General features: G+C 38.8%; 1 protein-coding gene across 1 annotated transcript; it reads left to right on the top strand.

The window, feature by feature from the left end:
- Positions 1-2,301: 2,301 nt before the first annotated feature.
- On the top strand, positions 2,302-26,189 carry hdac11 (histone deacetylase 11). The gene is made up of 11 exons (XM_062416455.1): positions 2,302-2,477; positions 3,418-3,477; positions 3,580-3,728; positions 5,162-5,262; positions 6,397-6,513; positions 12,377-12,419; positions 14,351-14,427; positions 15,521-15,583; positions 21,159-21,255; positions 22,541-22,719; positions 24,591-26,189. Exons 2-11 carry the CDS (start codon positions 3,443-3,445, stop codon positions 24,831-24,833), a joined length of 1,104 nt encoding a protein of 367 aa, XP_062272439.1. The 5' UTR covers positions 2,302-2,477; positions 3,418-3,442; the 3' UTR covers positions 24,834-26,189.
- The last annotated feature ends 701 nt before the right edge of the window (positions 26,190-26,890 follow it).

Below are 26,890 nucleotides of genomic sequence, written 5' to 3'. Positions count from 1 at the left end.
AATAAAACCAGAGTTTTCACTACAGCTTCAAACCGCGTTAGTTGTAGACAGAGTTAGCTGGCGTCCTCTGCTCATTTTAAGAGGCTAATTTGTAGCTATAACATTAACTTTAAAACTGAGCCCTCTACACACCATCTGAAATAAGTTAATGCTACATATTTCGGCCGAGGTCGCTGGATTCCCAGCGGGTTTCAAGTGATAAAGTTAATTCCCCCCTATAACCGGACTACTAGTGTTAATGCTGCTAATGCTAACAAGTTCATAGTCATAAGGTGGTTTGATGCTAACGTTAGCTAACACGCTAACGTTAGCTAACGCACTAACGTTACAATATGCAGACATGTTTTTGCTGAGGGAATCAGAACCAACATGAACACTTGGGCTCTAAATGTTCAATTCATTCAAATTACAGTTAACAATGTAGCTTACCTTCTTTTCCAAGTTTTGTTTTCGCTCCCAGCTGTCTCTCGTAGACAGGGAATCTTCAAAATCAACCAAACACGATGCAGAGTGTGTGGGTCAACGCTGCTGTCCAATGAGATTTCTAATGCTGACGCGTGCGCACATCATCCAGGGTTCACAGGTCACATCTTTTTGCGCCATGTTTGTTGTGATGAGTGTCAGAAACCAAACAAAGTAAAAGTCATCAGGAGATATATATATATATATATATATATATATATAAGGGTTTTATTTTGATATTATACTGCGTTGAGATAGTATCTTTATTGTGCTCCAGCAATAGTTTGACAGTGACAGTGTAAAATAGACCTACTACATGTCGGGTTTTAAAGGGTTGGTTTTGTGGTCTATGAAAGAAAGTTGCAATGATACAAAATAGGCTACACATGCAGGAGAACATTGCAGACCTGAATAATGCACCCATAGAGTGGGGACCCACTGGTATTCATGTTAGGAAAATGGCTAACATTTTAAGTCTGGATGAGACTTCAGTGAGTACTTGCAGAGAGCTCTTTATTTGCTCTGAGGTCAACCTGAGATACATGAATTGAGGAAACTGGGATGAGAATAGATTGGTTTCATAAAGAGACCTCTCTGATGTCTTTGCCTGAGATCAAAAAGAGACACAAAAGTTGAGACAATCTGAGACTTCATTGAGAGCTTGATGAGATCTCCTTTGAAATTTACAGGGAGCCCAAGTTGAGATTTTGGTCACCTGTTTCTCAGGAGAAACAATTGAGAAACAGTAGAAATGAGCCACAGTCTTACTTTGGTCTCACATAGATCTCATAGTTGTCTAGGAGAAATGAATGAGACACTACTGACAGGTCCACTACTCTCTAGTGGCACCTGTTCAGGCTGGGATACCTTTATCATCTTTATTGGTATGCTGAAATTGGTGACCCTACATAATTCCCATCATAGCTCCATCCAACTTCACCAGAGAGGTCACCCTTCAGAGGTCTAATCAGCCAGGTTAACTCAAAACACCTGTGCAGATCCTTTGGCTTCACATCCACCCAATATATTATGAAATGCTGCAAAATCACATTTTTTCAAGTCTGTCTTAAAACAACATTCATGACCAGAGCTGTTGGTTGGATGGTCATGGATGGACATAATAATTCCTTCTGTTCATAATGACCATTACAAGATACCTTCATAATGCTTTCATAAATGATGGGGGGAAAAAATCCGCCGTCCTCTTTCTGTGAAAAACTGTATTAAAAAGTTGATCTGAAGCTAATATGAAGCTTCAGCCGTCCAAATGAGTCAAATCAAATACTTATGTTTCAATGTTAGTCTTTTTAGTGCCAAAGAGGGAATTTAATGCTAAAAAGACTGTAAATGTGGAAGATATCCACTTGATATGAATAACTCAGACTGCTGAAGCCTCATATAAGCTTCACATCTACTTTTAAATGACTGTGTGGACACACTGTGGAGATCTTTTAATCGTCAGTATGAACAAGAGGAATGATTACAGCGAGGAAAACCTCTTTCACTGTTCATATGGACACCTGACTGCTGTTTTAAGACAGGTGTAAAAAAAACAAAAAGAAAAAGAAAAACAGCAATATCTTCTATTAAGAGAGATAACGAAGGTCTTACACCAGCTAAACAGTGTAAACATACATTTTCACCATCTTTCTTGTCATTTATACTGACTTATCAGCCCATCAGTCATATATGCCAAGCACTTTGTACTGCACTGACCAGTTGTTAAACAAAAGGTTTGATTGGTCGTGTTTCTTCTGCTTTAAATCTTCCGCGTGCGCTCCGAGCGTAACTGACGGAGCTCTCGTGCATTCTACGTACGTATTCTACGCAGCGGTGGAGCAGGAGAGGGACTGCTAGGCTAAACACTGTCCACAAAAGACGTTTTCTTTCTGCGAGCTACAAACGAACAAGCCCGGCAAAAAGCCAGGCGGGGAGGACGCGCACTGACAGTCTCCAGCGACTGTTTATTTCCAGCAGCTGTACGTTGACCTGCGTTATTCCACATACAGCAGCAGGTGAGTCACAGCATCGGCTGTTGCAAGTGTCTGTGGTCTGAAACTGTGCTATATAATATACAGCGGCTGTGGTAACGCCTTTCTCTATAGCGGTAAGCATTACCAGGGTTAAAGCATTAAAAGGCTGCATATATTTGTACTTTAGAGGCTGTGTGTGTCCGCTGAAACACTTCCTCATGTCGTTGCGTCTTTGAAAATGTAAGCATGCTACTGCGCATGCGCGAGAAATGACGCTATTAGTTCATGCAGGGTGGATTAGGATGATGTGGGACACTTTGCAATTCTGACTTGTTCACCATATTTACATATGAATCCAATACATTATATCAACACCTAATAGCATTATGAAATCCTTGAATCAGAAAACAGTTTTTAGATATTGTACTCCAAAGGAAAATGGAACATATATTAATGTTCCTTGTGTCAAATCGTTTCAGAATGTGTAGATTTTGTATTCTGGGACACTATTTTTTAGGCTTAGAAATACTTTGATTTATACACAGCAGCCTTATCTGCCAACACTTTTGGCCTATATGTTGTTGTTGTTTTTTGCTTTCTCATCAGAAAGGTTAAACAATTAGTAGCCTGTATGTTCACATGTGTAATGTTAAACAATATAACTTACACAGTTTGCATATACTAGTTAGCTTTAAAATAACTGAATAGGAAAAAATGATAAATGCACTGGAGTGTAGTTGTACCATCCACCCAACAGTATAAATTCATTTTACCGCTTTGTTTCTCATGCAGAAACCTGAATATTCTGCATTTTTTTCACTCTAAATTGATGAATAAACACATTTTTTTTTAAAGAAAACAACATGGGTCTGATCATATTTTTGCCTAAATTAGTAGTTTGGAGAAGTACTGTACTACTGCTGTACTACTGTAGAGTAAATTTCACAGTGAGTTGATCATTTTTCTATTTCCCCCCTCACAGATGAAAGTAGCAATGCCTGAGAAACATGTCACACAAAGAAGATAATGAAGGGAAAAGAAGGTAAGCAGCACACACAAACAAGCATGACAATTCCAACAGTGCTTATTGGGCCACTGGGGAAATCACTTCATGTAAATGTAATGCAGCAGCACCTTCTTTCAGCTCTCACCGCACTGAATTGTACGCCAGCATCCCTCCAAAATGCCTGCCAATTGTATACCACCCAGACTACAACATCACCTTCATGGGCCTTGAAAAGCTCCATCCGTTTGATGCGGGGAAGTGGGGGAAAGTCATTCACTTCTTGAAAGGTAAGAGTGGGAGACATCTTCCTGAGCTCATGTGTATGGAATCACTCAGAAGACATCAGAGATGCTGAGAGAGAGAGAGAGAGAGAGAGAGAGATAGAGAGAGGGAAAGAACAAAGAGGAGATGGAGAGGGGAGAGGTGAGGTGTAGTTGCTGGAAAGGGGAAAGGCAGAGCAATAGAGCACAGATAATTGGAAGACACTCCCCGTGGGAGCCTGCGCAGGTACAGTAGATGAGACCCAGTGCGTGTTTTCAAGGCTGAGGATAAACAGTTGTTGGCTAACTGGCACAACTTCACACAAATTTGTTGTCAATGCACCCTGGATCGTCTTTGCTACAGAAAGCGCCGTACGCAGCTTAATGAATTCACAAAAAAAAGTTAGGGGTGCAAATAAAGAACTGAGCCTGTGCTGACAGTGAAAAACCTGATCTTTTAAAAAATAATGTACTCTTGCCATAAGTGGAGAAAAGGTGGATGATATTGCAAATATGCATATTAAACTTGTTTTGTAATAGATTTTAATGAGCCCTCTGTGTTACAGTCAAAGTCAGAGGCTTAAAGTAAAACATGAACCACAAATAGTGACGTAGTAATAATTGACTATAGTGTGATCCTAAAACTCATCAACTAATCATATTAAAATCATGTTACTATGAAACATGTGCAGCTGTCAGATATAAACTGTTTGTAAGGGGGGCAGTATGGTCAAAATTAATATCAGGATCATTGTAATAAAGCAGTAAGTAACATTAATATAAAAGTCTCCTTGTCTGAATGACAAAAAGCCATCACTTTAACTGATTGATCAAGCCAGTAATGTTACATATTCCATGTCTGAAAAGGGCTTAAGTGTCTAGCAGGATTTCACTTTTGGTTGGAAGTTATAATTTCCAACTGGTGTTCTGAAAATAACGCAGTCCAAAGGAGCATAGTACATAGTGAAATCAATAAACCAACTCTTAATCCTACGCCTTCTCCACTATAATAATAATAATAATAATGATAACAAAAATAATAATAATGATAAACTTTTGCTCCATAGCACCTTTCCAAACCAAGGTTACAAGGTGCTCCACATAATACAATTATGTGTACTTACAGTCATACATTTATATCAAAGTAATTCCTATACACAGACCCATATATACATTGACTACTATCTGTATCATATATAAAATATATCAATGTATTAACTAGTTTTATTTATTATATTATTTATAATTATAAACTATCTTTATCTTATATGCATATATTGACTCGTCAATTAACCAATTATCTATATACTCTATGAATATATATTGATTTAGCTCCATTGTGAAAGTTTGACTTAAAAAATGAGTATTGAAGTCCGTGTGTTTCATTGTAACGACACTTCATATTTTCAGTCCGCTGCCTGTTTGACCCATTTGACTGTGACTGTGAACCTTGGTTACAGAGGAGCAGTTCATCACTGATGGTAACATTGTGGAAGCCCGTGAAGCCACTGAAGAGGATCTGCTGGTGGTTCATACCAAACGCTACCTCAACCGATTAAAGGTAGCATCGCTATCCCTCAACACCTCCAACCTTTAGTGTGTCTCTCTCTCTCATTATGACAGCACGGCATGCTCACCGCAGCTCTTCATCTTCTCCTATCTTTATCTTCTCTGTGCAGAGAGAGAGGTACCGAGGAGCTGATAGATCCAGCAAGCATTTTAATCAATTTAATTGTCATTAAAATGAAACATTACTGCATGTTCACATTTAATATTTCATTAATGTGATTCACACCAAACCATTTGTCGTTTTCCATCACTTATTATAATGCAGGAGGTGACGAAAGAGAACAGCGAGTTCTCATTAAAATGCGGCGGATCATCTCATAGGGGAGATAGTTCTCATTCACATCGATCATGTCAAGCATGTTCAGAAGATGGCACCTCTCCGAGTCCTTCCGATCAAAACAGTTTCATCACTTTTAATGTGTGTGTGTGTGTGTGTGTGTGTGTGTGTGTGTGTGTGTGTGTGTGTGTGTGTGTGTGTGTGTGTGTGTGTGTGTGTGTGTGTGTGTGTGTGTGTGTGTGTGTGTGTGTGTGTGTGTGTGTGTGTGTGTGTGTGTGTGTGTGTGTGTGTGTGTGTGTCTCTGTCTGTCTGTCTGTCTGTCTGTCTGTCTGTCTGTCTGTCTGTCTGTCTGTCTGTCTGTCTGTCTGTCTGTCTGTCTGTCTGTCTGTCTGTCTGTGCATTTCCTACAGTCAGTGTTACAACAATACTGACAAGTGGTTGTAAATCTCTCATAAAGGAGTGTCTGCTGTAGGAAAAGTAGAGCTGATAACGGTAATTCTATCACGTCAAAGACTTCGTATTTACTCTCTCTCCCCGTCACTGCATGCAGAACCAAACGTTGGAGGGCTCTAGAGAGATACCTCAGTACTCTGCATCGCATTTGCATTTTTTTGTGCTGTCCTGTTTTCACGTGAGAGTTGAGGCTCAAGCACTGGCAACGTTATGTCTTTCTTTTGGCAGCTTTTCCACACTTTCATATCCAAACCCTGGTGGACACACATAGGAAAAATGAGCTTTCTATGCTTTTCAATTGAGGTCCATCTGTGTTTTAGTTTTAGTGATAGGGTCATAAAGCAGGGAAAAGGTCAAATACTACGGTTTATCTAATTGTGTTCTTTTTCACTTCAGTGGTCTCTGGTGGTGGCAACAATTACAGAAATCCCTCCTCTGGTGTTTCTGCCTAATTTCCTGGTGCAGCGAAAGGTGTTGAGACCTCTGCGGACACAGACGGGTGGAACAATAATGGTAGGAATCTGACAGCCTCGTTCTGTCTCTGCGTGTGTCTTCATCATGTTTTTAATTGGTTGTGCTCCCCCATGTTTCGCTGACTATCCACTCTCATTGCCCAGAGAAATAAAAAAGATATCATGTTCTGAAGTGAAGTAGCTCTGTCAAATAGTGATGTGATCCACCATCAAATTCATCAACATCTTCAGGTGCTTTACAGCTCAGGCATGCAGGACCTTTATTAATCATTATTGTATTAGATCAAATTTACCATCAAATACAGAATTTGAAGGCAATTCTACAAAAACGGCTTTCATATTAGATATGAAGTATAACTCAATATCTTCCCCTCAAACATCCATTATCCATAACAAGACTCTAAAATCTTTTTTTTTAGTTTTAATGCAACAGAAATCCTCTTAAGAAATGCAGCATAAAATTCCCATTTATAGTGTGAAAAAAAGTATTGATTATAACTTTGTAGCTGAAATAAATTCAAAGTACATAAGCAGACATTTGGCACATTGCTCTTGGTGTCTGACTAGTATTATAATCAGGCTGTTGTTGCCTAATAGATCTGTGCAGTACAGAGCAGGTGTGCAGCACCACTGCAAATCTACAATCAGTCCAGCACATGGATCACTATGCTGGTAGTGAAATGTTGAGCTACACAGAATTTAGATTTGCTGGGCTGCTGCCCTCTGTATACTACTTTATCCCCTATAAAAAAAATATGCTTAGACAGGCAATTTATCTCTGACTTTTATCTATGGATGACATTTTCAGCTAAATATGAACAAAGACAATTACATTGTATAACCTTTAGAAACTTTACATCCCCTTCAAGCGTTGTGTTTGATGATGCAGCATTAACAACAAGGTTTTCTAGGCAAGATGGTTCAATAGGATTTCATTGTACATTTTAGGCAATAGTTGTTGCATAAAGGGAAATAATGTTTTGGACAGCTTACAGTGTAATTGTTTAGTCCTTGCTGATAGAAGAAAGCCTGAGGGGGCACAAGTGAAGAGAACAGCTGTGATGGAGCAGCTCGGCATCTGCTGGAGGGAAATTACCTCTGCGAAAATTCTGCTCGATAGAAGAGATAGAAATGGTGCTTCACAACGCCACATAGTGACTAGAACTGGACTAGCTAGACCAGGACCTTCTCAAGTCTCCTATGCTAATACCTCTGATATTATATGACATTTTAAGCATTGTGAATATCAGGCAGTTGGTTTGGCAAGAATCAGCCCATGGTTTTTGACAAAAGGGGTCAGTATTGGTGTGGTTTTTTGTAAGTGCTGATGGAAAAATCTTCATTCAAATACAGCATTCACAAGGAAGGAATGCATCCAGATTGATCTTGCGATGGTGGGACGACATGCAAGATTAATCAGCCATGTGAGGTGTGATGAATTAGTCAACAGCCTTGAAAACTCAATCAGTAGAATTATTTGGCCCCTCCCTAATCGTGATTTAATAGGCAAGACACCAAGGGCTATTTAGTTTTCAGCTGCCACGCCAAGTATAAATAGCAGAACCCTGACTGTGGTTTCAGTTTGTGCCTCTCACACAGAGCTGCTATAATATTACCAAGCTTGATAAGTCATGGAGGACAGGCAACGTTATAAATTAAGACATTTATTTGTCTTCTGTAATAGTAAACACAACACACATGCTGACCTATAATTAACTTAGCTATATTGATAGTTTCACTAGATATTAGGGGTTGACGAACTGTAACATTAACCTCGATAAACAGTACTGACATTCCCACGCAGACACAAACCAGGAGTCTCACACTATGTAGCCATGTAGCCCCCCAATCTCCTGCTGCAAGGACTTAAAGGGTTAGTTCATATTATTTTGAAATGGGGTTGTATGAGGTACTTATCCATAGACAGTGTATTACCTACAATAGATGGTGGTCAGCTTGCCAGCAGCAAGCATTTTAGCCATCTAAAAAATCCCACCTAAAAAATTCAATATTCAATATCAGTTTAAGTATACCCTATACCTAGTCTTTCCTGGAAAATACCAAAAGTGACAGAAATAGTTGTGTCAAGAATAAACATTTAAAAAAGCTAGAAAGACTCTTGTCCCTTTCTTGCTTCTGCACAGCTGGACAATCTCGCTGTGAAGTGGATATGAATGTTGAAGGACAGGTTCACAGTGTTTCAAGTCTGTTTTAAATCATCAGTCAGGTGTCCATATGAACAGTGAAAGAGGTTTTCCTCACTGTAATCATTCTTCCTGTTCATACTGGATATTATTATTCAAATGTGCTTCCAGTAGAAGTGATGGAAGGCAAAATCCACAGCGTGTCCACACAGTCATTTAAAAGTAGATGTGAAGCTTATATGAGTCTTCAGCAGTCTGAGTTAGTCATATCAAGTGATATCTGACACATTTACAGTCAACTTTAAAACACATTTTTGCACAGACTGTGGATTTAGTCCTCCATCACTTCCATTGTAAGTGCATTATGAAGGGATCTTCTAATGGAGGAAGGAGGAATGATTACAACAAGAAAAACAGGTTTCAATATTTCGTTCTTTAAAGTGTCATTTTTGGAATGTTACAGAAGTTGTTCAATTAATGTTAGCTGTTAAACCAACCAGCAGTTCTGATGAAGCATACTGGCAGCTTCACTCTCCAGCAGGTTGTTGTGTGATTTGACAGTAAGTTGATTAAAAACTGTCAAATATCTATAGAGGAGCAGAAATGCCCAAACTGCTCTTGTCTTGTCTGGGGGGAAAAAAAAAAAAAAAAAAATTGTTTTTGATTGTGTTGTCTAACTTTCCATAACCTCTCTTCCAGGTTATGTTTTAAATTATCTGGGTTGAGCATTTCTTGAGGGTTTGTTTGTGAGTCTTCTCCCCTCCCACTGAAAATGAAACTAGTGATTGATGTTGTCCTCTTGGAGTTGCTTACTTTGTTTTCAGTCGAGCATGAGGAGAAACTAGGCGCCTCTTCTATTAGTCTTGTTATGCAAAAAAGGAGGAATGAGAAACAGGAAGCTCATACTAAATATAGGCTAAGTATGGCTGCGTACATGAATGTTCATGAGCTGATCAGTGTATGTATGATATGGTTTTCAATGCATAAACTTGATATAATTACAAATTACATAAGGCTCAGCGTCATCCCTCAAGTCTTTTCATTCAAACAGATGCGTTATTGGCCTGATGGCTGATGGATTCGTGCAGATGAAATTAGAGGGCAGCGTGCCTGGTACTTTCTGTTATCCTGAGTGCTTGTTTTTCCCCAGACTGAGTGGAGTGTTAGAGCCACGGCCAGAGTGTGTGCATACATGCTAATGTGTGTTATTACCCATCCATCAGAGAGCCATATTGGTATTTACACACAATCTCCTCAGCTCATATCTCCTCCCCTCAGGCGTCCTATACGCTGAGCTCCAGGAATACATGGCAGAGAAGCTCCCTCTGTCATCTAAGAGAGAAATCCTGACCTGCCTTTTGAAAAGAGCAGCCAGCCACTGTGCATGTAATAGCATCAGGACTCGAAATGAACTGTTTTTACTCTTGTAAAAGAGTAGTCACAACTGTCTCGACTTAACAACCACTGTCACGAATTGAAGTACTTTTTTTATTTCATTTTCATACACTGCACATTGGATGACATGTAAGAGAACACATCTAACTATAAAAGCAGGACTCTCTGTCTGTATGTCCTTTGCATATCTTTAGAACCGTTCATCCGATCTACTTCACACTTGGTGGTTGTACTGCTGGGGACAGAAGGATGTGCAGTGTCGAATTTGGTGCAATTTGGACACGCCACATGTTTAATAGTAATAAAACTTGAATGAACAAACAAAATGAATAAGCAGCTTCTGTTCTGTGTCTGAGTGCAGAATATGTTGTCTAGATGTGAGGACAGAGCAGCTGTTTAGGTGGCGACTGCTGCTGGAGTGAAGCATTGGATGGTCGCATCACGGTGTAGCTAGAGTGAGATGTCTTTCCTCTCTCCTGCTCTCTGCTGTAAACACACAAAGCTGTTCGCCAGCAGCTGCTCTCGTGTCCCTGCAGGTCTCTGTGCTTGTTTTCAGTAGGAATTCTCCAGCGCTACCTGCTCAGCCTGGCTGTCAGATGGTAGCTGCAAACACACGCACACACACACACTTACACACACACACACACACGCACACACTCTCTCTCTTTCTCTCTCTCTCTACACACTATTCTATGCTGTTGGGTTGCATGCTTTGTCTGGCGGAAGACTGGATAGTTGGTGTCTGGTAACTGGATAGATTGTGTGCAGTTTGGACGGTGTTCTGAATGAAAGGGCTGTCCGTACAGTCCCAGGTACTCATATTGTCTCCTGGACAACGGGACATCCTTCATTTTAAGCGTGCATTCATCTTAGTAACAAAGAAGAGAACAGAGTACCTTCTTTGGGATTTTCTTGAATGCAACTCACACGTCTCAAATGTTTTGGCCATCAGCACTTGAGAACAATGTGGTGATTTGAATGTTTTGTAACTACATCCCCAAGAATGTCCTTTTATTTGTGAGTTGTATTAGATAAGCCTTCAGTGGTTTCTTAAGAGGATGAGCCAGTGGAGCAACCAGCCTTAAATAACCCCTTCCTCATGTGCACATCAGGATTAGGTTGATCAGCATGTGAGACAAACACTGCTCTCTCTTCTCAGGAAAAGGACTCTTAGGAATAGATTGAACATATAGTGTGGCTGTAAGAGAAGTCCCCAAGGGAAGGTGAAAATGCCGTCTACCACGCACTGTTTTTCTTTAGGTGTATGAACACGCCAGCATTTCATTCAATTTACATTTAAAGGAAAAATTCAATATTCGGGGAAACATGGTTATTTGTTTTCCACAAGTGAGGTGAGAGGATTGATATTAATCTCCTGCCAGTGTATAAAAACAGAAATATATATATGTGATTTATGGGAGTCACTTGCTGGAACTGTTTCTCGATGAACAACAGTTTGCTTGTTGGTCCAGCACTTCTGCGGTTGGAGAGTATATCATTGTGAACTCAGTGCTGGCACAATGGTACAAAACTTGGCAACCTGACCGTGACGAGCGCTTTGGAAGCTGCACAGACTCAATGCACCTGGATGTTGTTCGTCAAGAAATGAACAAACTGAATGAAACTCACACTGAAAGCACAACTTTGTTTCTATTCCTTTGAGCATTTATTTAACTCACTATCCACAGTGACCTAAAGTACTAATTGAGTTCTTGCTCTGGACCCTTTGACAGGACATAGTGGATTGATGGACACGTCAGCTGTTAGGTGAAAACCGGTAAACATTTAATTGCACACCACTAGTGTCGCATTAGCAGGGAACTAAAGGTCACACCACTGAAGGGTAAGAAGGAAATGAAAAACTGTCTGATAACAATTCCTTTGAACCCAGTAGCTCACTCTATAGAAACACCCAAAGACCTCCAGGAGCAGTTATATAATGTCTCATCTCTGTATGTAGATTAAGAAGCTATGTATCTAATGTTCCTTCATGTTTGGGGTGTCAGATTTATGAATGAAAAAAACATCTAATAGAATAGCTTTGGTAACCATATAACACTATTTGTTTTTTATCCAGATCTCTGTGCTGCACAGACAATCAGCATTTGAATGAACTGCCTTGGGACATATTTTTAATTTCATGAAGACATTCTCTCTATATATATTTATTTTCGGTTCAATAAACATGAATCACTTTGTGGTGATTGTGAAAAGTCCCTTGATTGTTGTTCCATTTTCTGATTCATTTGGAAAAGGTCATTTTCTTTCATGAATTGAAATTGCGTATCACTCAGAATGGGGTCACATTCATACGTCTGTCTGTGCTGATATTAAATGTTGAACTGAAATACGTATCTTCCACAGGCAGGAAAACTGGCTGTTGAGAGAGGATGGGCCATAAATGTAGGTAAGTGAGTTTCCAGCACAATCAGCATGCATTTCAGTTACACATGATATCTGACTCCAGTATGTGAGTGAGTTAACTATCAATGATCAGCTCTGTCCCCTACGACATACTGTACGTTTTCAAGGAAATGTAATTGCTGCCAGGGTTAAAGTCACTGTTAACACACATTCACCGCCAGTGAATAAAAAGTATCCTCCAGGCAGCATTACATTTATTACAGAATGTGTTTGCTAATTAGTAATCTAGTTGTATGAATCTCATGTTGAATGTTATTAAAGATCCCCTCCAGGCATGTTTAAAGATGTAAAATACTCTACTTTGAATAATAACTTGTCTCTGATATGAGTTTTCCCACAAAAAAGTTCAATTAACTTGTTAAAAAAATCTTTGAAAATTACATCTATTCCTTCTCCCTCATTTTAAATTCCATAATCTATAAATATTTAAATATATTTCATTGCAGAAGTTTAACTGTTGGACACAAGATGTCTCCTGCTTCACTGTAAAGTTCATTCTCAGTGTTTGTGCACTGGAGGTTTCAAGTGTTAAGTGTGTAAGTTACATATCCAAACTAGCTGTGATGTCACAAATCGTGTTCATAGGCCCACTCCTTAAAAACAGATCTTCAATGAACTTTCCACTTTCAGCAGATTAATGGGAAAACAGTTTTGCAGTGTCAAACTTTGCACGTATAATCACAAACATTTAACAGTAGGAACAAGAACAGCAACACGTTTTTGAGTAGAGGGGGGCTTTAAATGAAATGCATTGATGAAAAATATATTAAACTCAGATTTTAAAGTCTGCTTTTTCATCCAGATCTCAATATAACACTTCATTTCACACTTGAGTTTCAGAACAGTTCTGACAGCAGTCAGCCAGGTATCAGCATGAACCACTCCCTCTTAAAGCAACAAAGCAAAGATCTAGGGCTTTAACACACTTCATACTATTACTGCTTCACAATCAGAATATTATCACCACCTTAATGTCTCTCTGGGTCTTTCCAGAGGAGCTTTGATAGTGTCACTGCTCACCAATACACAGCTATATCTGTTCTTTCAGACTTTCAAATTAGTGGTGTAAACTTTGATAGAAAGTTGTGTACCCTTTGGGAAATCATGCTTATAGTAAAATGTTAAAATTCATCTTGATACCATCCTTGCTCGGGTGGGGCAGGGTGCATTTCCTTTCTATCTTGCTGCCATCGATGCCTGGGAGTACCAGGTCTTCAGCTGGGGGTTATTTTTTTATTTCGCCCCTGCTTTATGAAGCAAAGCAGGGAACAAAAAAAAGCCACATCAGACCATTACTTTGTACCTCCTGCTTATTCAGCGACTTCACACCTTCTGTTGATGAATCAGGGAAAGATTGTTCTGCATAAATAAACATAATTTTTAATAAAGATATAAAGGCTGTTCAGATACGTCCGACATCTGCATATTGTGTCTCAGCACTATGAGGATATAAAGGCTTTAGAACAGATAGTTTTTGGGAGTCAGGCAGTAAATGATGATCATATTTCAGCTGTCGCCTTACTTGCCTTTATTAATATTCTACTCTACACGATAGTTTAATGAACATGAGCATAGCAGGGCAGAGGGCATCATAACTCTTAACCTGAATGAATGGTTATCATCCACATTAAAAAAAAAGAAGCTCTCAACAGTCTTCCTCTCCATCTCTGCTCACTGCTGCTCTTCAGGAATTTTAGTGGTGATTGAACGGTCCTCTTCTGCTGTCAATACACGCATGGTTGTATAACACAGGGAAACAGCAGCCATTTTTATAAGCAGCAATAAACTCGATAACAGCCCATTTTAAATAGGCAATTACGGTCGTTTTGAGTAATAGACTCCTCAGATCTGCAGTGACCTGCTCGGCTTGTGTAATGGCCCTGACATTGAGCCAGTGGATTTTCTGTATCCCAGGAGGAGGCTTCCACCACTGCTCCGGTGACAAAGGAGGGGGCTTTTGTGCCTACGCTGACATCACTCTGGCTATCAAGGTAAGACTGATGTTCACAATTGTAGCTCATTGGAAACACTCACTCGAACATGGGTCATTATCACATGCAGAAAGTAGACTTTTGGTCAGATTCAAGGTTAGTCTTATTTGATTAAAGCAACATTATGTAACTAAATGAAATTAACTTCTTACAAATGAGAAGTTACATCTCTTACTTGTTATGGTATGGCTAGTAGCGTATGGTGATTAGCTTCAGCTAAATGAGGACTATGGATTTTGACCCCTATCTTTTGTTTTATCACAAAAAGTAAAACAATATATGAACATTAATACTATAGCTCACCAGGATGCATGTTTGCCATTTCTTGCTTATGGTTTTAAGAGAACTGGATATCATGTTGCAATATGGTATCACATTCATTCCTATGTAAATGTTTTACTTGATGCATATGCCAAAAGCATCTCAAGGCTTCCTTATGTGATTTTAAGCCCATAAAGCACAGGCAATAGAGTCCTAACTTGCTTGGCTAACTCCCCACAGCCATGAATGACCTGAAAATGATTCACTGATGGATATATTTTTCTTATAATCAACAAATCACATGAAAAATCAAAACTAACAATAAATGGGTAGAAAAGATTGGAGAGTCATAAAGTATGAAAACGTGGATTTGGGCTGTTTATGGGATTTTAGTCATTTCATAATTATGACTTCCAGATGTAGTAATTATGACTTACTATCTCAAAATGATGAGAATAGGCATTGGTTGTGTTTTGGAATCATACCATGGTCACTATGTTAAAATTTCTTCACAGCCCAGTGCTGTTTCTGTGGTCGTAGTCTCCCTCATAATTAAAAGTTGCATAGTCTTGCTTTAAAGCTTTTACATGAATATGATACACATGGTAAAATGTTTACATGCAGCTATAAACTGTTCAATATAAGCAAAAGTGAAGAAGAAATCTAACTAATTATCTCATAAGAGGAGTATGAACCAGATTATTGTGGACATTTCTGCACTTCAGCTCAAATATACTGTAGTTTAGTCTCAAAAGTAAAAGTTGTACAGGAATATAAACTGTGAATGTGTCATCTTCAGTTAAAAAGACATTTTTTCCCATTCATGTCCCAGTTTCTCTTTGAGAGAGTGGAAGGCATCTGCAGGGCTACCATCATCGATCTGGATGCTCATCAGGTGAGCCGATACCATTACCTCTCTCTGTGTCAATGTGCAATGCTGCTTAGGAGATGACATTGATGATGAGATAACCCCTCCTTTTACCATTACACCAATCAATGAAGCTCCCTGCAGGCCAAATTGGCCCATATTGTCATATTCAGTGGAATGCATCAAAAAAAAAAGCTGAGTGCAAACAAGCTGTGGAGCAGCTTTGGGTAATATTGGACTATCTGTAGGATATCTGCATTAATTTCAGCTACTTGTATATTGGGATGTGTAGACACTGTGGTATATGTGTGTATACTGTGTATGTTTTGAATTTTTGACTTTAAACACATGATCATTCTGTGTATTAGTGGAAAACACCTGAAAAATAACTGTTAATAACAGTTCCATATAGATGTTTCAGTGTATTATCGCTATATTGTACATATTTGATATGGCCTGTAGATTCAGTACTTGCTGTAAATAGTTTCATTGAATTTTTTCATATAAAGACAGAACTGTTTTATTCTTATAACTGAGCTGTCACTATTCATTTATTGTGCATATATATTTATTTAATACCCTGCAGTCTTAATAGACAAATCTATAACACAAAACTGCCAGACTCAACCAAGTATACTTAATATTAACCACGTTCTTTTTCACTGAACAGTTTCATAAAAAGAAATCTGAGCTTAAATCTTTCTGAACTGGAAGTACAAAAAAAGTGTTTTAGCCTCACTTTCAGCCCCACTCCAGTTAATTATCTTAACTTTTTGTCCTTTCTCTGACTTTGATAAAGTTATCAATATTTTTTTTTCTTCCTGTATCGATTAGGGAAACGCTTTGCTCTTGACTTTCTCAGTTGCAAGCGGCTCTGAAGGAAGGGTTTACTCAGATGAGGGTTTAGTTTGGGAATTCAGACCACAAAGAGAAAAAGTATGCATGTTGTTGTTTTTGTAGTTAGAAAATGACCTGAACCAGGTAGCCCATCTTTTACACTTACTCTTTATAATTGTATTGAACAGTATGTGCTTCCCGTTTACATATCGTGTTCATCAGATCACTATTAGTGGACTGAACTCATCTCAGCTGTAGATAACAATGACTCAGCTTTTTGTGTCTTATCATAGTTTAGTCGTACTTTGTGTTTCAAAATAATGACTTGTGTCCACCACCAATTAGCCCTGAGAAATGTGTTAAGATTGATGATGTCCTGAGGTTCCTGAGGTCCAACGTAGCTATACTTTACATGTGCACACAAGCAGGGGATCAATCATAGACTGTAAAACAAATACGGTCTATGGTTAACTCTGAAAATGCTAATGCTAATTTTCGCTAAACCACTAAAACAAAATGTACTGACCAGCCGACTCCTTAGAGGGTCGTTTAGCACAATCAAACACTGAACAAGACTTTTTTAGGCCACCAAAATCTTGCAATTAACTTTCATGAACTGAAAACAGACTGTAAAATAATGGCAGCTACATCTATACTCTGTGAATCTGGGGTTACGCTGCATAATCAACTTTGTCGCCATGGTAGCAACTTGTCAATCACTAGGTAGCCATACCCTAAAGCAGACCCTGCTTTATCATCTATTTTACTCTAAAGGGGACCACATTTTACAAAATGACATAATGACATAAGACATAATAAATAAATCAAGTGAGAAGTAGGGTCATTTTCTCATTGACTTCTATACAACAGACTTCATTTGGAGCCTGTAGAGTCGCCCCTTGCTGGCTGTTAGAGAGAATGCAGATTCAAGGCACTTCTGCATTGGCTTCACTTTGCAAATAAGGAGCTACCCGCTTGGGATCAATACAGATGCCGAGTAAATAATTCATGAAGGCTGAAGAAGAACAAAAGAGCAAATCTGCATGAGGGCATGGAGATGGACCTGAAGTGCCCCTCTCAGCAGATAATTAGGAAGAGGGAAATATTGGGGATATGCAGTAAAATTCTAATTACAACCCTGAAACATGACACATAAAGTGCTCTTGTCCTCCACATAAATTGAGTTTACGGCTCGAAAGCTGTGCTCATTCACCCGGTCAACAACAAAACAATAATGATCAATTTTAGGTTCAGTTTATAACTAGCTTGACTGGAGCCCTGCTGTGGAAACATGGTCCTATCTGCATCTTATGTACTGTTTATACAAGTGTGGACTGTCTGTGTGTGATACGGTACCCTGAGAATGATTTTATGAGAAAAATACCTGTTTATAACCCTTCACTAAATAAAGACCAACAGTGATAGTTGACCTCTCTATTGACACTGAATGACCACAACAATGGAAACGCCACTGCTACTTCCTAAGGTGGTGTTGATGTATCGCACTGCTTTGCTTAAAAAGGTGTTTCTAGTATTTTTTTTCCCCTTCATTTACATATGGTTAAATGACATGTATTAAATTATGTGATTGAATAATATACTAAAGTCCTCGAGGTCACAAGATATCTCCCCAGTTAAACACTGACACATTATCGCCACTATAATAAAACTCTTAATGAGGGAATTTCTCTCCAGAATCTGTGAGAAAGAGCAGTAAAGCTGCTCTGGAGGCTTGAAGTGGATTAACACCTTACTTAATGTCAATTTTATCTTCAATTTGTCACCCGTCTGTATATAGAGAAACAAAATGTTAAACACTTACAATATATGAGAATCCAGTTTAACAAAACCACAAACTGCAATCTCAAAATAGCACAGAATTGGATCTGCAAGTTTTGACACTATGTCAACAACAAATCAAGATTAGGTTACCTTTCAAATAACCACAGCACTGTTGTACTGCGCTGTATTAAGGTGTAACCGTATATTCTTATTCGTCAATCATTATTTGGTAGTCTGACAGTGTCTTGTCCTTAGTCAGCCCTAGAAAATGTATTTTGAGAAAATCCATCCATTATCTGTATCTTTATTCAAGACATCCAGTATGTCTTTAGAAATGTGTCATTACCACTAAATTATTGACACGGCTAATAAATATTGTATACTTTAAGACTAGAAGAAACCGTAGCTGATTATCATCACTTTCTCCTCTCCATTAATATCCTGCTATCTGGTCATGGACATCTACTACAAAAGAAAACATCCCTTCTTTTCCTTTCAGATGTAAAAGAAAAAAAAAATCTAGATTGCGATGCTACAGTCACGCTTCAGTATTGATTACGTTACTAGTGATAGATGGGTCTAACATTTAATACAGATGTTTAAGCTGAGTAAGGGAAGATATCTGTTATAAAGAACTGAAGGGAAAGGCCTGCTTGAAGCCAGCAGTGAAGCTTCTGGCCGACACTAACAAATGGCAGTGAAACAGCAATCTTTTATAGTACAGTAGGGGGAGAGGATAAGACTAATAAGCCGGCAGTCACTGGCAGCATATGAGCTGATTTATAGTCTCAGGCTGTGTTTTAGAGGTGGAGCAGAGCATTCACTTCCACGTTGATTTAGTCATTACCTGCTGTAGGCCCTATATGTGCCTTCAATATAGTTTATCCATACAGTACAAAGTTAAACTTAGCACAAAACTTACAGTGTTCTATACTCTTTATATAAAGTGATAGGGTTTCTTTTTCATTGGTGTTTCATGCTGTTCTAATTTACATATAGAGAAGTTGTGTTGAGTACATGGCTGATGGATGAGAGGATACTTCGAAATAGTATCATTGGCTGTTATAGGGAAAGTTTTTACTGAACGATAGCACAAGGTTTACAATCTAGAATATTTCTTTAGTGGATTGATGGAGTTCATATCAACTCCTTGGTACACTTGTTTTAGTTTTTTCATTCATTTACAGTACATTTCCCCCATTCACCATTTCTATATACAGTATGCCCAGATTGAAACCAGAAAACAAATTGACAGCGTCTGCAACGATTGATGAAGTGCCACAGTACCATTATAAATTAATGACATACAGACTATGGGGGATTGGTGTGATTTCAATGGCTGTCTATCAAGCTTATGCTTTCTTAAATATGTCAGAAATCTAAATGTGACTCATGAATATGCAGAGTTGGTGTGGATTGTTACATTTGTTTAAATGGAAAACTACATTTAAATTCCATGGAACAAAAAACAGCATGTTCATCCAAAACAGTCTAGAAAGACCTGAAATTTTGGATTATTAGACAGTAGAACTATTGGCCAAGATCATCTTTGTCTGAATGCCTAAAATCTTTTTGGACAACAAAGGTCCTGTTTATTAGTTATGTTCTACCAGGGATGAGTTTGAATGAATTGTTTAACCCCTTGGCCAATGGATTGGAGATTAAGTTAAAATTCACCCTTAACCAGTCTATAAGGTGTTAGGCTCATTGCAGACCAGACTATAAACCGTCGGATGACTTGAACGATGAAGATACAACTTTCACATTGTTTCATGGACTGATGAAGCAAAGAACAAGGCATAAGCATCTCCGATGTTTGTCCTCAGACTCAGCTTGACAGAGTTAGTCATACATTTTCAGCCTAAACTGTACTTCATCAGCCCCAGGTGGACTTGAGTTAGGTTTTTGCTAACGGCTAATATTAAGACGTCAAAGATTATAACATCTTTCATATTATTCTGACGACATACTCTTTGGGTCGTAGAAAATTCAGCCAATCCTGATGAAGGTTGGCGTAGTCATGTATTGTTTTCTGCTCTTTTATATTCTCAGATCCATTTGGGGAAGTTTATAAGAAATTTTAAGGTTTTAACAGGTCATACAGTACCAGGGCCACATGCAGGGCTTTAAAATGTTAGTCCCATTATCTACAGTTTTAAAATAGTTGATAGAGTAGTTCAGTATTTTGGAAAATATGCTTATGCCCTTTCTTGCTGAAAGATGGATAGAATCAATACCAATCTCTCATTCTTTACACAAAGTGTGTACTGTAGCTAGAGCCAAGAGGCTTAGTTTAGTATAAAGAGTCATAACAAAGCTCTTTTCAAAGTTTAAAGATGTCCCCAGCAACACCTCTTAATCTCACTAATTAGCATGTCGTGTCTTGCTCACGTAACCCGTACATAAGCAGAAATGTAAAAATGCTAACTTTTTATTTACACAGCATTCAACAATGGATTATACAGTCACTCGGGCATGATGTTTCAGCTGACACTGAATTGTCCTGCTTGTCGCATACATCCTCCTTTTCATCCAGTAATACTAGACTTGGCGTGAAGCCTAATCTCTCCCTGACAGCAGCCGGGCAGTTTGGGTGACAAATGGAAGGATGGAAATGAAAAATGATGGAGTAGCAACAGCTTTTTTCTTTTTTACAAGTATTTTTAACATTTAACGCCTACAGACGACAAGACTATTTATCCCTCATCTGGCCCTGTCAGTCACCACGGTGTGTCTCAGGTAAACAAACGGGCCTGAGTGACATCTGCGTGGACCTTGACACAGTAAAGTGATGTAGTGGACTGTCAGAATGCTGTGAATAATTGCTTGCTTTGTGCTACACATTAATAAAGCACCATCAGGGGTGTAAAACCAATTACATGATTCAATTTGCCAGTGTTGGATGATATTTAAAGAGGCAGAGACAACATCAATATATATATATATTTTTTTTTAAAGAGTTTGTTGTTCCGCTCTGTTTTAGGGAAATGGACATGAGCGTGACTTCTTGGATGATGGGCGAGTGTTCATCATGGATATGTATAATCCCTTCATCTACCCCAGGGATGGATATGCCAAAAGTGAGTGAAAGCACCATCTCCAACTTTCTTTTTTTAACCTTTAAATCTGTCATCTAACATATATATATATACACTGTATGGTTTTAATAGTTACACATGTTTGTTTATGTACTTAAATGTGAAGTATTTTGTGGATGAAATAAGCTCTCCATTTCCCCCCTGATCCCTGGTTGGAGTGGAGAGACCTGCCTCCTCCAGTCTCAGCCCCTAGATGTCACTCAGTATCACTTTAATTATGCTGTGATTTCCCTCAGCACTACCTCTCACTCTATTAGCACTCAGCAGGAAATCTGTCATGCTGGAGCACAATAATCATGGCGTTTACACAAATGAATCTGTCAATACATTAAAGCTGGTCTGACAGCAGTCGCATGTTACCATTTAACCCCGATTCAAACAATGTTGTACGGACAAAATTTTCCCACCTTTAGAAATCCTCCCCTTTCAGCTATCTTCGTTTTCTGTGAATTAACTGAATGTACATTTTCTAATTGTATTTCCTCTTAAATAAGTGAATAAATGTACATTCTGGCTTGTTTAAGATAAAACCCATACAGTCTCATTCTGCTTCGTATTTTTCCTTCAAGACATTTATTTCATTTTTACCATCAAAGACAAAAGCTCACACTTTTTGCACAGTTTTTTCTTTCAGGTTGAGCAAACTAGCAAGACTAGACAAAAACTAGCCGTACATGCTACTGAGTCGTTCTTTCCTGCCTTTGTAGCTTAATTCTGTTTGATCTTTGAAACATAAAGGTCTCTTAATTAACCTTTTACATCATTTGCATTAATTATTGTAAATGTATATACTTATTAATTGAATCACTGCTGCAGAATTACATTATATGAACTGTACAGTTAAAGAAGTACAATTACCTGTCTGAACTTTGCAGAATTCAGTTATCGGAAATTGTTTTGTTTTTTTCAGCCTTTGCGCTTCCTCTGTTGAAAGAAATCCTGTTGCAAGAAATACTGCAGTAATTACCAGCCGCATGTACACTAAGTCCTTTGGATCTAACCATAGCTGTTAGCAGTTTATAAAGGCTGGATTATTGATGGCAGCTTCATGATGCACATCTTGGATGCATCATTTGTGTGTCTGTGTGTCTGTGTGTGTGTGTGTGTGTGTGTGTGTGTGTGTGTGTGTGTGTGTGTGTGTGTGTGTGTGTGTGTCTGTGTCTGTGTCTGTGTCTGTCTGTCTGTCTGTGTGTGTGTGTGTGTGTGTGTGTGTGTGTGTGTGTGTGTGTGTGTGTGTGTGTGTGTGTGTGTGTGTGTGTGTGTCCAGGAGCCATAAAGAAGAAGGTGGAGCTGGACTGGGGAACTGAGGACTCGGAGTACCTTCAGAAAGTAGAGATCCACTCCGAGGGAGCGCTGAACGAGGTCCGACCGGACATCATTGTCTACAACGCAGGGACGGACATCTTGGACGGGGACCCGCTCGGAGGACTCTCAGTCTCACCACTGGTACAATATCTGCTCTGTCAGACACTCAACATCTAAATTATTCAGGATGTGGTTCTTGAATCTTGTCTCTAGTGTGAAGAGTTATTAAGCAAAAGGGGCTGTAAATTCCCATTTTGAGTTATTTAATGTGATTTGAAGGCTTTTAAAGCAGGTAATTCAACTTCTTTTGCACAAATTATTATTCATAGAGTATTTTTATATATTAGAGGGCATCTTTGACTTTTCTTCTTACCCTTCTCACATAAACAGGTTTGTACTTTTGACTTTTCATGAATGAACCAGACATCTTTTGTACTTATTAATCAAACTCAAGCGTTTCAGATCCATCTAACCCTTGGAAGTGCTCCAGCTGATAGTCACTGCAAAGTTGTTCCAAAGGAAATGAACGAGACAGTCTTTTCTGAAACCCTAGATGGCTGACATAACCACCCCCACTTCACAACTCTATAACAATATCTCTCCCATCTTCTTTATCAACCGTAACAGTGGATACAATGCATTCCAGCAGAGGAGCACATAACCAAGGGGGGGGGGGGGGGACTTGGAGTGGAACTAAAGTCGAATCATTTGGGAACAATAAACAAATGAAGCATGCTCTGCTGCTGGCGAGGCGATCAAGATTCACGTTAGTGAGATTTATCGGATCAGCGTGAAATTATGTGAAATACAAGAATAAGAAAGAGACGATCAAAACGTCACTCAAATCTAAAATATCAACCAGTCTATCTTTCTTTTGGATTCACTGAAAATGAAGTAGGAGAATATTTTGTCGTCAGTTGTAACTTTTGAAGAATCTAATATGAAAAATGCTTCAAAAGAAACTTTCATTCATGTTTTTGATAATGTCATTTTTCAGTATAATTCAACTCTGCTCTCAATATTATTACCAGATGATAATAATTCAATTTATTTACAAAAGACAGATGTGGAGAATATAATTTTTATTCGGTTACCAAAGGGGGGGCATGACAGAAGTTTGGGAACAACTAAACAATGATGTTAGATAAATATAATACCGTAAAGCCTCAACACAACTTCTAAATATCCTGCTTTGTCTTTATTTTACTTGGCTGTAAGCACAGGATATAAATCTGTATAATCAGTTCCAAATCACTGCACCATGGCAATGGCTGTAATCTGTACCAATCTGTCTCTTCCAAAGCATTGATTAGTTGGGTGTTTAGTAAAAGCATCTGCACATCAATCTATATCCCTGTCTACTCTTAAGAAATCTCCTTTAAGAGTAATAAAGACCGTTCCTAGAAGTGAAAAATCTTCATCTGTTGCTGTGTTGCTATCACAGGAAAAATATCAGAATGTAGAACTGGCAGGCCCAGCTGGGTCAGGTCACGTGATTACGTCATGTAGCTCATTTGTCAGGAAATATGAAAGCATACTGAGCCAAATTCGGATTTATGACTTCCTGTGCACAGAGATCTCCTGCCAGTGATCCTCCAAATTCTAGAAAATAATCGGAGCAAATAAGGTGAATCTGCAGAATGTGTCAGTGGGGATGTTTGGCATGAAAAAACTCATAACGCGGCTTTAATAATTGTTCAAGTTCTGGTTGTGTTGCAGTCACGCCTGATTGGTTTAAAATCAGTCCTTGTGTTATAAATTTCTGCGTAATAAATGACATTTCTGACACACACTGTTCACACTCTCAGTCTCTAGACAAACCTCCCCTACATGCTGCCCCGAGAGATTTAGAGCCCAACAGTGGAGCAAAGAGATATGGGACACTTCCAGACCTCCACTCCCTCCTTAGGGGAAGGAAGGGAGCAACGACATACAAACATTAATCAGCAGTTTGACAGGATTCTGCGTCTGTGGATAGACTGACAGCTTTTCTCTTTTCTCCTCTCTGCCAGGGCATTATTAGGAGAGATGAGATTGTGTTCAGGGCCGCGAGGCGACGGGGCATCCCCATACTCATGGTGACATCGGGGGGATACCAGAAGAAAACAGCACGCATCATCGCGGACTCCATCCTCAACTTGGAGCAGCAGGGCCTGATAGGAGCGGAGGCGATGGAGGGGGAGGGATCATCACCACTGGTGTCTAGCATGATGTCCACCTCTGGATCAGCTGGATCCAGATTCACTGCTGTCTGAAGGTTTAACATTCACAGGTGTTGTGACAGGTGTTGTGGGCACTGAGGTAACTTAGTGTGTGACAGGCAGCTATGGCAAAGTCAGGTTATCGCTGTCACACAGAAATGTGTTTATTTGAAATTTCTGACAGCAGGGTTACACCAGGCGTGTTTGCACATATAAAACAAACAAAAAATGAGATATGGTAAATTTTTTACATTTTTTATGCGCAAGTCGGCAGTTATTCAAAGGGAATAATCATTCAAAGAGAAAAATGATACTGAAACAATAGCTTTCTCCTAATTTCATAAGCTCTCACATGCCACAAAAAGAGCTGTTTAAACTTTAATCAGTAAGGGAGTGATGGGTTTTATGTTTAATTTATGTTCGGGGCAGCATTTTAAAGAGGTATTCTTTCATCTCAGGAAATGTAATAATATAATTTGTGAAAGATATGATACATTAATAGTCCGTGAAATGGTACAGAGGTTTGATATTCTTACAGATGCACTGTAAGTGTAATAATTATCCTCCATCGCAGTTTGTGGTCATGGAGGTGAAACACAAGACAATTGCTCATGAAAGAATTAAGTGATGTTTAACCCTCATACAGAAGATGTCTTCATCCCTCATTAGAATTTTCATGTATCATTTCTAGTATTACATTTTGGTGTTTTTCGCTCCAGATTATATAATAATCAAAATGAAGCTAACAGTGTGTCATTAATCAACTTCGACCATTGTTTGTTTTTTGAACTTTAATGCGGTTGATGCTCTGATTTCTGCAGTTCATGTTTACAGGGAGCCCAATATGACTTTAATGTATTTTGTCTCTTATCTTTGAACAAATCAGAAACACTAAAAATACTCTGAGCACTTTTAACTGCTGTGTGGTGAAAGTAAAGTTCACCAACATTCCCAAAGCTGTTGAAAATGGATGTTGTTGTTGCAGTGTGCGTTTTGGACATGACATCAAAGGTCCAAAAACTGAAATGTGTGTGATTAATGAGCAAGCCGGTACGCTGCAGCTTTTCATGGGTTTTCACTTCTGATCGGTGTGCCGTCAGACACACAGAACTCCCCTAATGATGTACACACACAGAAAAAAAAAAAAAAAAAGGGACAAAACAGAAAACATTAGATCAATAGGATTAATGCAGCTGCTGGAAGAATATCACAGTTTCCAACAGACTTTCATCATACACATATAGAAAACTGCAGTCTGTATAGGTGTGTGTACTTTTAAGTAAAACGTTTAAGTTTGTGTCTTAAATTTGTATCTAAAAAGTATTAAGTGACAGAAGTTTTGTGCTCCCATCCCTTACTCATAGAGAACATACTGATATCTATACTGTAACTTTGTATGTTGGTGGCTGATACTGGAGTTCATGTTTAACTCCAGTCTGTTAGAACTTTGGTCTTATTTTGGTCATTTTGACATCACTAAAAAGGGAGTCGGGTAGGGAAAGAAACACGAGCAGTCAGGTAATCAGAAAGCTTGTAAACAAAGCTAATCTGGATCCAGGCCTCTGAACACTAAATCAACTACACTATGTCTTGTCCTTTTCTTTACAGCTGTGTCCACCAGTTCAAGAAACGAATCGACTCAGCAGAGCTTTGTAGGCAAGATTAAGAGTGAGAACGTCATCTTGCTGCATAACTAACTACCAAACTACATACATGAAAAATAGTGACACGAATATGGCAACAAACATGGCCGACACAGCTGTACTGCTTATTGTAGGTCAATTTACAGAAATAACTGTTAAATAGGCACATTTCTGATTTATGTGTGAACAGTAAACTGCTCGTAATGACCATTACACTCTGAATCTACCAATTGTCTGTATCTATGCCATGTCATGAGTTGCAAGTAGATGCCCATAGGGAACCACGTATATGCAAGCCTTTTATTAGCCTTGTGAGCTAGTTGTCAGTCATGGAATAAAATAAAGAGGCAGAATTAGTTAGCTTGAGATGCTATTGTGTTCCATGTTGGTAGCTGACTGCAATGTGTGTATTGCCATTTAACTTATGGCTAATCAGCTAGCAGTTAGCTAAAATGCCATGTGCCATAT

The sequence above is a fragment of the Scomber scombrus genome, chromosome 3, assembly GCF_963691925.1.
Source record: "Scomber scombrus chromosome 3, fScoSco1.1, whole genome shotgun sequence".
Classification (NCBI taxonomy): Eukaryota; Metazoa; Chordata; class Actinopteri; order Scombriformes; family Scombridae; genus Scomber; species Scomber scombrus.
Note: the sequence above shows the minus strand (reverse complement) of the source record. Positions and strands in the feature narration are given on the sequence as shown.